The 12,811-nt window shown below is 65.7% G+C and overlaps 3 protein-coding genes across 3 annotated transcripts; 1 reads left to right on the plus strand and 2 right to left on the minus strand.

Annotated features, from left to right (window-relative positions):
• Nucleotides 1-1,417: 1,417 nt before the first annotated feature.
• Nucleotides 1,418-4,705, plus strand: ACHE (acetylcholinesterase (Yt blood group); the record flags this gene model as incomplete). The annotated part of the gene is given in 4 exon segments (XM_074167710.1): nucleotides 1,418-1,564; nucleotides 1,567-2,936; nucleotides 3,838-4,004; nucleotides 4,584-4,705. Coding segments are annotated over 4 exon segments (1,806 nt in total), but the record flags the coding sequence as incomplete, so codon positions are not given.
• Nucleotides 4,706-6,609: 1,904 nt separating this feature from the next.
• BACC1 (BPTF associated chromatin complex component 1) lies at nucleotides 6,610-11,131 on the minus strand. Its single transcript, XM_074167711.1, is given in 7 exon segments — nucleotides 6,610-6,614; nucleotides 6,729-6,759; nucleotides 6,761-6,825; nucleotides 7,581-7,669; nucleotides 7,791-7,892; nucleotides 9,691-9,785; nucleotides 11,111-11,131. Coding segments are annotated over 7 exon segments (408 nt in total).
• Nucleotides 11,132-11,683: 552 nt separating this feature from the next.
• Nucleotides 11,684-12,001, minus strand: RNASEK (ribonuclease K; the record flags this gene model as incomplete). The annotated part of the gene is given in 3 exon segments (XM_074167713.1): nucleotides 11,684-11,743; nucleotides 11,745-11,823; nucleotides 11,922-12,001. Coding segments are annotated over 3 exon segments (219 nt in total), but the record flags the coding sequence as incomplete, so codon positions are not given.
• Nucleotides 12,002-12,811: the final 810 nt, after the last annotated feature.

Consider the following 12,811-nt stretch of genomic DNA (forward strand, 5'->3'; position numbering starts at 1 on the left):
GGCTGGGTCTATAGGGGACGGGGAGGGCTGTGTCTCCCTATGGGGCGGGGCTCTATGGGGCCAGATCTATGGGGCTGGGGCCCCCCATCCCCCCCCATTGTCCCCTCCCCCATTTCCTGCCCCCCCAACTCCCCCCCCCCAATTCGCCCCCAGTTTCCCCCCCCAAATTCCCACCCCACAAGTCCCCCCCCCATTTCCTCCCCCAGTTGCCCCCCCATTTCCCCGCCCCCCCATTCCCCCCCCCAAATTCCTGCCCCCCCCAGTTCCCCCCAAGTACCCCCCAGTTGCCCCTCCAGCCGCCCCCCCCAAATTCCCACCCCCCCATTTCCCCCCCAGTTTCCCCCCCTAAATTCCCGCCCCCCCCTTCCCACCCCCCTAGTTCCCCCCCCCCAATTCCCCCCCCCCCCCATTTCCGCTGGGGGGGGATTTATGGGGCTATTTCGGGAGCTGCCACCTGCCCCGGCCCCACAGCTGGGACTGGGGGGGGGGGCGATGGGGGGGGGTCCCTATGGGGGGGGTCCCTATGAGGGGGGCCCTATAGGGGGTCTCTGGAGGGGGGGGGGCTCTATTGGGGGGGGCTCCCCTATGGGGGGGGGGGGCCCTATGGGGTGGCCTTATAGGGGGGGGGAGGGGGGTGCTCTATGGGGGGGGGGGCTGCCCAGCACCCACGTCGGGGTGGGGGGGGTGGCACTGGCAGTTCAGGGGGGGGAACTGGGAGTCACTGGTGGTGCTTGGGGGAGGCACTGGGAGGGGGCACTGGTCATGTTGGGGGGACACTGGTGTTCTGGGGGGGGGGGGGGCACTGGTGGGGCTGGGACTCTGGCGTCTCGGTTGCTCCGCCCCCACTGTGGATGTCCCCACCCCATGGATACCCCCCAGCCCCACAGATCCCACCCCACAGACTCCCCCAGCCCCATGGGTCCCCCCCCCAGCCCCACAGGTCCCATCCCACCAGGGTCCCCGCCATCCCAATGGCTGCCCCCCAGCCCCATAGATCCCGCCCCACGGACTCTCCAGCCCCATGGGTACCCCCCCAGCCCCATAGATCCCATACCGTCAAGTTGTCCCCCAGCCCCACAGGTCCCCCGCAGCCCCACAGATCCCATCACATCGAGGTGCCCCCCAGCCTCCCAGATCCCACCCCACGGACTCCCCAGCCCCATGGGTGCCCCCCAGCCCCACAGATCCCACCCCACAGACTCCCCAGCCCCACGTGTCCCCCCCCAGCCCCACAGATCCCAACACAGCCCCATCTCTCTCTCCGCAGCCTCCCGCGCCATGTGGGGCCGACCGTCCTCCTCCTCCTCCTCCTCCTCCCCCCCCTCCCCCTTCCCCTTCCTCCCCCTCCTCCTCCTCCTCCTCCCGCCCCCCCCCATCCCCGCCACTGCCCCCCCCGCCCCCCAACTCCCCCCCCCACCACGACGACCTCCTGGTCTCCACCTCCTCCGGCCCCGTCCGGGGGACCCTCCTCCCCGTGGGCACCCAACGGGTGGGGGCCTTTTTGGGGATCCCTTACGCTGAACCCCCTTTGGGACCCCTCCGTTTCCGACCCCCCCCGCCCCGCCCCCCGCTGGGGGGGGGGTCCTGGACGCCTCCTCCCACCGTCACGCCTGTTACCAAGCCGTGGACACCATGTTCCCCGGGTTCGGGGGGTCGGAGATGTGGAACCCCAACCGGGAGATGAGCGAGGATTGTCTCTACCTCAACGTGTGGGTCCCGCGGGGCCCCCCCCCGACTTCCCCCCACCCCCCCAAACTGGTCCCCGTCCTGGTGTGGATCTACGGGGGGGGGTTCTACAGCGGCTCGGCCACCTTGGACGTCTACGACGGGCGCTATTTGGCGGCGGCCGAGGGTTTGGTGGTGGTTTCCATGAATTACCGGGTGGGGGCGCTGGGTTTTTTGGGGTTCCCGGGTCACCCCGAAGCCCCCGGCAACGTGGGGCTGTTGGATCAACGCTTGGCTTTGAGGTGGGTCCAAGGCAACATCGAGGCTTTCGGGGGGGACCCGGGGGCCGTCACCCTCTTCGGGGAAAGCGCCGGCGCCGCCTCCATCGGCCTCCACTTGTTGTCCCCCCCGAGTCGCCCCCTTTTCCGCCGCGCCGTCCTCCAGAGCGGGTCCCCCAACGGGCCCTGGGTGACGGTGGGGGCGGCCGAGGGGCGGCGGCGGGCGGCCACCTTGGCTAAACTGGTGGGTTGTCCCGGCGGGGGGACGACGGGTGGGACCGGGATGACGGGACTCAACGAGACCGAGCTCTTGGGGTGCCTCCGGGCCAAGACCCCCCTGGAGTTGGTGGAACAAGAAGCCGCCGTTTTACCCCAACAAGGGATCTTCCGCTTCGCTTTCGTCCCCGTGGTGGACGGGGACTTCTTGGCCGACACCCCCGAGGCTTTGCTGGGGGGGGTTGGTGGAGCCGGTGGGGCGGAGGACCCCCCGACGGCCCCCCAAGTGGATGTTCTCCTGGGAGCCGTCCAAGACGAAGGCACCTATTTCTTGGTCTACGGGGTGCCGGGTTTCGGGAAGGACAACGAGAGTTTAATTAGTCGGGAGGAGTTTTTGGGGGGGGTGAGGTTGGGGGTCCCCCAGGCCAACGAGCTGGCGGCGGAAGCGGTGGTTTTACAATACACCGATTGGTTGGACCAGGACAACCCGGTGAAGAACCGGGAAGCCCTGGACGACATCGTGGGGGACCACAACGTGGTGTGTCCCCTCATGCACTTCGCCCAACGGTGGGCGGAGGGGGGGGGGAAGGTCTACGCCTATCTCTTCGACCACCGGGCCTCCAACCTGCTGTGGCCCCCCTGGATGGGGGTGCCCCACGGCTACGAGATCGAGTTCGTCTTCGGGCAACCCCTCAACCCCAAACTCAACTACACAGAGGAGGAGGAGAAGCTCAGCCGGAGGATCATGCGCTACTGGGGCAACTTCGCCCGCACGGGGTGGGTGGCACCATCAGGGTGGGGTTGAAGGGGGGGGGGGGGTGGGATGGGGGGGTGGAGATGAGTCAACGTAGAGGGTTGGATGAAGGGTTGGGTGGGTGGGTGGATGGAGGGAGGGATGGAAAGAAGTCAATGTAGATGGATGGTTGGGTGGATGGATGGAGATGAGTCAATGTAGATGGTTGGATGCATGGATGGATGGATGGATGGAGGGAGGGATAGAGATAGGTCAAGTAGATGGTTGGATGGATGGATGGATGGATGGATGGAGATGAGTCAACGTAGACGGTTGGATGAAGGGTTGGGTGGATGGAGGAAGGGAGGGAAGGATGGATGGAGAGAAGTCAACGTAGGTGGATGGGTGGATGGTTGGGTGGGTGGGTGGATGGATGGAGATGAGTCAATGTAGATGGATGGATGGATGGATGGATGGATGGATGGATGGAGATGAGTCAATGTAGATGGTTGGATGAAGGGTTGGGTGGATGGAGGAAGGGAGGGAAGGATGGATGGAGAGAAGTCAACGTAGGTGGATGGGTGGATGGTTGGTTGGGTGGGTGGATGGATGGATGGATGGACGGACGGACGGATGGACATGAGTCAATGTAGATGGATGGATGGATGGATGGATGGATGGATGGATGGAGATAAGTCAATGTAGATGGATGGTTGGATGGATGGATGGATGGATGGATGGATGGATGGAGATAGGTCAAGCAGATAGTTGAAGGGTTGGGTAGATGGTTGGGTGGATGGAGGGATGGGTGGGAGCAGAACCCCTGGCGTGGGACGGGATGGGCTGGGATGGGAGAAGAACCCATGGGCTGGGCTGGGACCGGGATGAGCTGGGATGGGGTGGGACGGGACAACGTCCAGGCCCCACTGACGCCCTCACCCGCAGGGACCCCAACGAGCCGTGGGAGCGGGAGCGGCGGTGGCCACCGTACACGGCCTCGGGGCAACGCTACGCCCGGCTCAACGCCCACCCCCTGGCCGTGGCCCAGGGCCTCCGCGCCCAACCCTGCGCCTTCTGGACACGCTTCCTCCCCAAGCTCCTCAACGTCACCGGTGAGGGGACAACCGGGACCGGGGGCGACACGGGGAGGTGGGAACGGGGAGGTGGAGAACGTGGGGAGGTGGCACCGGGGACGTGGAGAACGTGGGGACGTGGTGAGGTGGCACCAGGACGTGGGACACGGACACGTGGAGGACGCGGGGACGGGGAGGTGGCACTGGGGGTCCCAGATCTGGGGGGTTGGGGGTCACTTTTGGGGTGTCCCCACCCCGATGTAACCCCATGGAGATGTTCCACCAGGGATTCTTGGGGCTGGTTTGGGGGTTCTGGGGGGGTGATTCGGGGGTTCGGGGGGGTTTTGGGGGTTCAGGGGAGGTCGGGGGGGGGACTTGGGGGTCCTGGTCTTAATTTTGGGGGTGCTGGGGGGGGTCACTTTTGGGGTACTGGGGGTCAGTTTGGGTGGGGGATCCCCACCCCAAGGTAACCCCACGGAGATGTTCCACCAGGGATTCCGGGGGCCGGTTTGGGGGCTCGCTGTGGGTCCGGGGTGGGGGGGGGGGGTGTCACCGCTATGGGGTTTTGGGGTTCCCCCCCCGTGTGAACTTGGGGGGGGGTCCCCGCTGTGGGTCCAGGCCCCATGGAGGAGGCGGAACGTCAATGGCGGTTGGAGTTCCATCGCTGGAGCTCCTACATGATGCGCTGGAAGAGCCAGTTCGAGCTCTACAGTCGGCAGGAGCGGTGTCACCCCCTCTGACCACACACACACCCCCCCCGGCACCCCAAAACCTGGGCACCCCAAAACCGGCACACACACCCCCCCCGACACCCCAAAAACCCCCCACCCGAACCCCAAAACCCCGGTGACAGCACCCCAAAACCCGGCATCGACGCCGACGCCCAACATTGAACGTCCCATCGGCGTCGACGCCCCAAAATCCCGGCCCCCCAAAAACCCCCGACACCGGCACCCCAAGGCTGGCACCCGCACCCCAAAATCCCGGCACCCCGAAACCCCCGCCCGCACCCCAAAAATCCCAGCGATGGCACCCCAAAAGCGACATCGACACCCCAAGGCAGCAGCACCCACCACTGCCGTCCCAACACATCGACACCCCAAAAACCCCCACCCCAAAACCTGGGCACCCCAAAACTGGCATCCCCCGACACCCCAAAAACCCCCGCCCTCACCCCAAAATCCCAACACCCCAAAAACCCCCGCCCGCACCCCAAAACCCATCCTGGCACCCCAAAACTGGCACTGGAACCCCAAAACCCCAGCACTGGGATGGAACTGGAATGGCACTGGGACGGCACTGGGATGGAACTGGGACTGGCACCCGGACCAGTAACGGCACTGGGATGGAACTGGGACCAGTATCGGCACTGGGACTGGAACTCAGACAGCACCAGTATCGGTACTGGGACGGCACTGGGATGGAACTGGGACCAGTATCGGCACTGGAACTGGGATGGCACTGGGACTGGCATCAGCACCGGGACCAGTATCGGTACTGGGATGGAACTGGAACTGGGACCAGTATCGGCACTGGGACTGGGACTGGCATCAGCACTGGGACCAGTATGGACGCTGGAACTGGAACTGGGACAGCACCAGTACCGGTACTGGGACGGCGCTGGGACTGGAACTGGAACTGGGACCATACTGGACCAGTACCGGGACTGGGAGCACAGGGCACCCTCAAATCCCCCCCCGACACCCCCAGCTCCCCCAAAGCCCCCCCCCACCCCATAGCGCCCCCCCAAATCCTCCCTTCACCCCCCCAGGGCCCCCCCAAATCCCCCCCCCCCGGCCCCTCCAGGGATCCCCCCAAAACCCCCCTTCACCCTCCCACCCCCCCCAGGGCCCCCCCAAATCCCCCGCACCCCCCCCCTCCCCGAATTGGGGGGGGGATGTCACCCCAATAAAGGCTCGAACCCGGTGACCCCGACTCTTTAATTGGGGGGTGACAAAGAGGGGGGGCCCCTCTGCCCCCCCCTCCGTAGCACCCCATTTTGGGGGGAGGGCGGGGGGGCCCCAAAGGGGTCGGGGGGACCCCCAGAAAAAAGGGGGGGATTGGGGGACCCCCCCAAAAAGTGGGGGGCTCATGGGATTCCGGGGGGACCCCAAAAAAAGGGGGGGGCGAGGGGATCTGGGGGCCCCTAAAGGGGTTGGGGGGAGGGGGGCAGGAGTTTTTGGGGTCCCCCAGGGGGATTTGGGGGGGGTCAGAACTTTGGGGGGCCCCCAGGGGGTTTGGGGGACCCCCCCCCAGGAATTTTGGGGGGGTCCCCAGGAGGTTGGGAGGGGCCCTAGAGGAGTTTGGGGGGGTCAGGAGTTTTGGGGGGGTCAGAGATTTTGGGGGGCCCCCAGGTGGTTTGGGGGGGGGGTCACAGGGGGGGTTTGGGGGCCCCCAGGAGGTTGGGGGGGGTCAGAAGTTTTGGGGGGGGCCCCCAGGAGGTTTGGGGGACCCCCAAAGGGATTTGGGGGGGGGGCAGGGGGTTTTAGGGGTTCAGGAGGACCCTGGGGCCCCCCCCAGGTGGTTGGGGGGGGGGCAGGGGATTGGGGGGACCCCCCTGGAATTTGGGGCCCCCCCCCAGGATTTGGGGGGGTCCCGGCGAGAGCAGGAGCCGGTCTCTGGGGGGGGGGGGGTGTCCCCGAGTTCAGGCTGTGGGGAAAGAGGGGACAGAGGTGACAAAGGGGTCCCCAAAGGGGCCCCCCCCCCCATATTTGGGGGCCCCCCCGGGTAATTTTGGGGGACACCCCCCCCCCGACATCGTACCTTGGTCGAAGTTGAGTTTTTTTGGGGGGGGGGGTCTCCCCGAACCCCTCGATGTCCACGAGGTCCCCGGGGGCTTCGGCGTCACCGAGGGGGGTGTCTGGGGGGGGGGGGCATGGGGAAAAAGGGGGGGGGGGTCAAACATAAGGGGGGGGCCCCCCAGAGGGTGGGGGGGACCCCAAAATTAAAAGGGGGGGGGTGTCAGGGGGACCCTGGGAGGGACAGGGGGAACCTTGGGGGGTTTTGGGGGGGCCCTGAGATGGTTTGGGGGGAGCACAGGGGGAAAAAAGGGGGGGTCAGGGATGGGGGGGGCAGGGGGGGGGGGACCCCGAGAGGGGGGGGACCCCGAGAGGGTGGGGGGGCCCCCCAAAATTAAAAGGGTCAGGGGGACCCCACAGGGGGTTTGGGGGCCCCCAAGGGGGTTTGGGGGGGGCACAGGGAGAAAAAGGGGGGGGTCAGGGATGAGGGGGGGGGCAAAGGGTGGGAGAGGGGACCCCAAAAATAAATTGGGGGGGGGGGTCAGGAGGGAGATGGGGACCCCGGGGGGGGGGGGATCAGGGGGGACCCCAGAAGGGTTTGGGGGGGGCAAAGGGACCCGGGGGGGGACAAAAGGACCCCCCCAAAAAAGGGAGGGGGGGCCTCAGGGGAGGGGACACACCCCCAATTCCCCCCCCCGCCCCCCCAAAATCCAACCCCCTCCCCCCCCCCCCTTACCCGTCACCTTCAGCTTCTTCCCGGGGGGGGCAGGAGGATCGTGGGGGTTCCCCGTTGAGGGGTGAGAAGGGGGGGCCCCCCCCATAATTTGGGGTGTCCCCCCCCCTCCCGTCGTCCCCCCCGTCGTCCCCCCCCCTCCTTTTCGGGGTCCCTTTTTGGGGGAGTCGGCGGGGAGGGGGACCCCGCTGTCCTCGTAGGCTTTGCGCTTGGCGGTGGCCTTGATCTGAGCCCTAAAAGGGGGGGGGGGGGGGGGACGACACATGACACACACAAAGTTGGGGGGTTAAAAGGCGGAGGGGGGGGGGGTTTGGGGGGGGGGGGGACACCCCAAAAAACACCCCCCCCCCTTACACGGTGCGGTCCTTGATGAGGGCGCTGAGGCGGTTGAGGTCCTCCCCGAAGCGGGTGACGGCGGCTCGGAGCAGCTCCAGCTCCGGCTCCGTCCACTTGGCCCTGGGATTTTTTGGGGGGTTCGGGGGGGGGTTTAGGGGGTCCCCCACCCTATAGGGGATCTATAGGGGGCCCCACAGAAAATATAGGGGGGGGTAGAACCCCCCAAAAGCGGCCCCGCTGCAGCTTAAAGCTCTTGGATCATGGGCTCGTGGGGTGTCCTCAGCCCCTCAGGTCAGATACTGGGGTCCCCAGGGACCCCCCAAACCCTATAGATACCCCCCAAACCCTATAGGGACCCCCCCAAACCCTATAGGGACCCTGTGACCCCATAGGGACCCCCCCAAAACCCATAGGGACTCCCCAAACCTTATTGGGACCGTAGGAACCCATTGACCCCATGGGGATCCTATAGGGACCCCGTGACCCCCATATGGACCCCCCCAGAACCTATAGGGACCCCGTGACCCCCATAGGGGACCCCCCAAGACCCCATATGGGACCCCCCCAAACCCTATAGGGACCCTGTGACCCCAAAGGGACCCCCCGAACACCTATAGGGACCCTCAGAAATCTCTAGGTCCTCCCCGGAGCAGCTCCAGCTCCGGCTCCGGCCACTTGGCCCTGGGATTTTTTGGGGGGTTCGGGGGGGGGTTTAGGGGGTCCCCCACCCTATAGGAGATCTATAGGGAGCCCCACAGAAAATATAGGAACCCCCCAAAAGCGGCCCCGCTGCAGCTTAAAGCTCTTGGATCATGGGCTCGTGGGGTGTCCTCAGCCCCTCAGGTCAGACACTGGGGTCCCCAGGGACCCCCCAAACCCTATAGATACCCCCCAAACCCTATAGGGACCCCCCCAAACCCTATAGGGACCCTGTGACCCATAGGGAGCCCCCAAAACCCATAGGGACCCCACAAACCTTATAGGGACCCCAGAAACCATTGACCCCATGGGGATCCTATAGGGACCCCGTGACCCCCATAAGGGGACCCCCCCAGACCCCATATGGGACCCCCCAAACCCTATAGGGACCCTGTGACCCCACAGGGTCCCCCCAAATCCTATAGGGACCCCAGGAAACCATAGGAACCCATTAGCCCCATAGGGATCCTATAGGGACCCCCCCCAGCCCCATAGGAACCCCCCCCTCCCAACCCCATAGAGCCCTATAGGGGCCCCCAGCCCCACAGCGACCCCAAAACCACACAGGGACCCCAAACACTCTATAGAGACCCTATAGGGATCCCCCCAGCCCCATAGCGACCCTCCCCAGCCCCACAGCCCCTGCCCCAGCCCTATAGAGATCCCCTCCAGCCCCATAGCGCCCCCCTCCCAGCCCCATAGGGACCCCAGAACACCCTATAGAGACCCTATAGGGGCCCCCCCCCAGCCCCATAGGGACCCCAAAACACCCTATAGCCCCCCCCAGCTCCATAGGGACCCCAGAACACCCTATAGAGACCCTACAGGCCCCCCCCCCCAGCCCCATACGGCCCCCCCCCAGCCCCATAGGAACCCCAAAACACCCTATAGAGACCCTATAGGGCCCCCCCAGCCCCATAGGGACCCCAGAACACCCTATAGAGACCCTATAGGGCCCCCCCAGCCCCATAGGGCCCCCCCCAGCCCCATAGGGACCCCAGAACACCCTATAGAGACCCTATAGGCCCCCCCCCAGCCCCATAGGGCCCCCCCCAGCCCCATAGGGACTCCAGAACACCCTATAGAGACCCTATAGGCCCCCCCCCAGCCCATAGGGCCCCCCCCAGCCCCATAGGGACCCCAGAACACCCTATAGAGACCCTATAGCCCCCCCCCAGCCCCATAGGGCCCCCCCAGCCCCACAGCCCCCCCCACTCACCCGGCGGGGGAGGAGTCGGACACCGGGTGCAGCTGCATCGTCAGCTCCCCCAGTTTGGTGAAGGCGGCGCCGGCGGCCGAGAAGATCTCGCCCACCTGTGGGGACCAGTATGGGACTGGGAGGGACTGGGAGCGGCGCTGGGACCAGTATGGGACCAATATGGGACTGAGAGGGACTGGGAATGGCACTGGGAGGGACTGGGAGGACTGGGAGCGGCACTGGGACCAGTATGGGACCAATATGGGACTGGGAGAAACTGGGAATGGCACTGGGAGGGACTGGGAGCGGTGCTGGGACCAGTATAGGACCAATATGGGACTGGAGGGACTGGGAATGGCACTGGGAAGGACTGGGAGTGGCGCTGGGACCAGTATGGGACCAATATGGGACTGGGAGGGACTAGGAATGGCACTGGGACCAGTATGGGACTGGGAACGGCACTGGGAGGGACTGGGAGCGGCGCTGGGACCAGTATAGGACCAATATGGGACTGGGAGGGACTGGGAATGGCACTGGGAGGGACTGGGAGCAGCGCTGGGACCAGTATAGGACCAATATGGGACTGGGAGGGACTGGGAATGGCACTGGGAAGGACTGGGAGCGGCGCTGGGACCAGTATGGGACTGGGAACGGCACTGGAGGGACTGGGAATGGCACTGGGAGGGACTGGGAGCGGCGCTGGGACCAGTATAGGACCAATATGGGACTGGGAGGGACTGGGAATGGCACTGGGAGGGACTGGGAGCAGTGCTGGGACCAGTATGGGACCAATATGGGACTGGGAGGGACTGGGAATGGCACTGGGAGGGACTGGGAGGAGTGCTGGGACCAGTATGGGACCAATATGGGACTGGGAGGGACTGGGAATGGCACTGGGAGGGACTGGGAGGGACTGGGACCAGTATGGGACCAATATGGGACTGGGAGGGACTAGGAATGGCACTGGGACCAGTATGGGACTGGGAACGGCACTGGGAGGGACTGGGAACGGCACTAGGACCAGTATGGGACCAATATGGGACTGGGAGGGACTGGGAATGGCACTGGGAGGGACTGGGAGCGGCGCTGGGACCAGTATAGGACCAATATGGGACTGGGAGGGACTGGGAGTGGTGCTGGGACCAGTATGGGACTGGAACGGCACTGGGAGGGACTGGGAACGGCACTGGGACCAGTATGGGACCAGTATGGGACTGGGAGGGACTGGGAATGGCACTGGGACCAGTATGGGACCAGTATGGCACTGGGAGGGACTGGGAGCCCCACCGGGACCCAAACTGGTCCAAGTAACGGGCCCCAGACCCAAACTGGTCCCAGTCCCCCCCCAAACTGGGCCGGAACCTCTTCCCCCCCCACACCTCGGGGCCCAACCGTTCGCGGAAGTACCCAAAATCCCCCAATTCACCCCAAAACCCCCCACCTTCGTCGACGCTGACGTCATCGCCCCCCGCCCCGGCCCCTCTGGCCGCCGCCGCCGCTCCGGCTCCTCTATGGTCGCTGCCGGGCCGGACGCTCTGCCCCCGCGCCTCTCTATGGTCGGTCCTCCCAGCCAAGCCACGCCCCCTCCCTCCAAACCCCGCCCACCTCGATACAAACCGCCTATCGCCGACCCACGCCCCCTCCCCTAAGCCCCGCCTCAAACCACGCTCCCTCCCAAACCACGCCCCCATTCCCGCCTAGAGCGCCCCCCCCCCCCCGCGCCGCTCTACCCTTCCCTCTCGCTGCCCTTAACCCCTTCCCCGCCAGCGCGCCCCAAAACCGCGGTTTCTCCCCCAAAAATGGCACACCCCCACAAAAAAACCACCATAAAACGATAGGGAAAAACGCCCTTTATTGGGTCGACTGGTCCATACTGGTTTAGGTCACGCCGGGGAGAAAAGAGCTGGTCCTACAAGGCTGGTTTTGAGGAGCGTGGAGTGGACAGTGGTGGGGAGGGGGTGGTGGTGTTAAATTTGGGGTGAATTCTGGCGATTTCGGGGTTGTTTTTTTTTTTCTACCGCACCATGTATTCCTTGCGCTTGTTGAGGCGGCTCTGGCAGAGGGAGAACCCCCCCCAGCAGAGCGTAGAGCCCGGCGGCGATGAAGCAGTTGTAGCTGACTTGTTCGTAGAGGCGATAAATGCGGTCGGGGCCGCTGGGGTTTTTGGGGTAAAAAAAGGTAAAAATGGGGTTGGGGGGGACACAGCCCCTCCCCCCCCTCAAAAAAAAAAACCCAAACAACCCCCAACTTACTCCTTAAAATCCTCCTCGGTGAAGGGAACGTCCTCGATGAGGACGGCGGAGTGGACGTTGAAGAAGATGCCCAGGAGGACCTTGGGGGGGGGGGGGAGGGGGGAAATGGGGGGGGTTTAAGGGGGGGGAGGGGGGTCAGCCCCTCCCCCACCCCCCCTTGGGGTGGCCCCTCCCCCCCCTTTACCCTGTTTTTTGGGGGGGAGGGGGGATATAAGGGGGGAAAATGTGGGGCTGTGGGGGGAGAAAGAGGAGTTTTGGGGGCAGGAGGGGGGAAAATGGGGGGGTTTAAGGGGGGGGGGGGTCAGCCCCCTCCCCCACCCCCCCTTGGGGTGCCCTCCCCCCCTTTACCCTGTTTTTGGGGGGGAGGGGGGATATGAGGGGAAAATGGGGGCTGTGGGGGGAGAAAGAGGGGTTTGGGGGCAGGAGGGGGGAAAATGGGGGGGTTTAAGGGGGGGTCAGCCCCTCCCCCACCCCCCCTGAGGTTGCCCCTCCCCCCCCTTGCCCCACTTTTGGGGGGGGGGAGGGGGTGACTCAGGGGCTCGTGAGGGGAAGTGGGTGCTGGGAGGGGGAGGGAAGGGAATTGGAGGGGGGGGGGGGTTGGGGGTGAAATATGGGGCCCACAATGCCCCCAGCCCCATAGAGAGCCCCCCCAGCCCCACAGGGACCCCTCCCACGGGGCTCCAGCCCCACGGAGACCCCCTGTACAAGGCCTCAGACCCACAGGACCCCCCTCCAGCCCCAGAGGACCCCCTCCTGCCCACAGAGACCCCTTGTACAGGGCCCCAGCCCCACCGAGAGCCCCCCCAACCCCACAGGGACCCCTCCCACGGGGCTCCAGCCCCACAGGGACCCCCCGTGCAAGGCCTCAGACCCACAGGACCCCCCCCACC

Source organism: Numenius arquata, unplaced genomic scaffold (assembly GCF_964106895.1).
Source record: "Numenius arquata unplaced genomic scaffold, bNumArq3.hap1.1 HAP1_SCAFFOLD_1674, whole genome shotgun sequence".
Taxonomy (NCBI): domain Eukaryota; kingdom Metazoa; phylum Chordata; class Aves; order Charadriiformes; family Scolopacidae; genus Numenius; species Numenius arquata.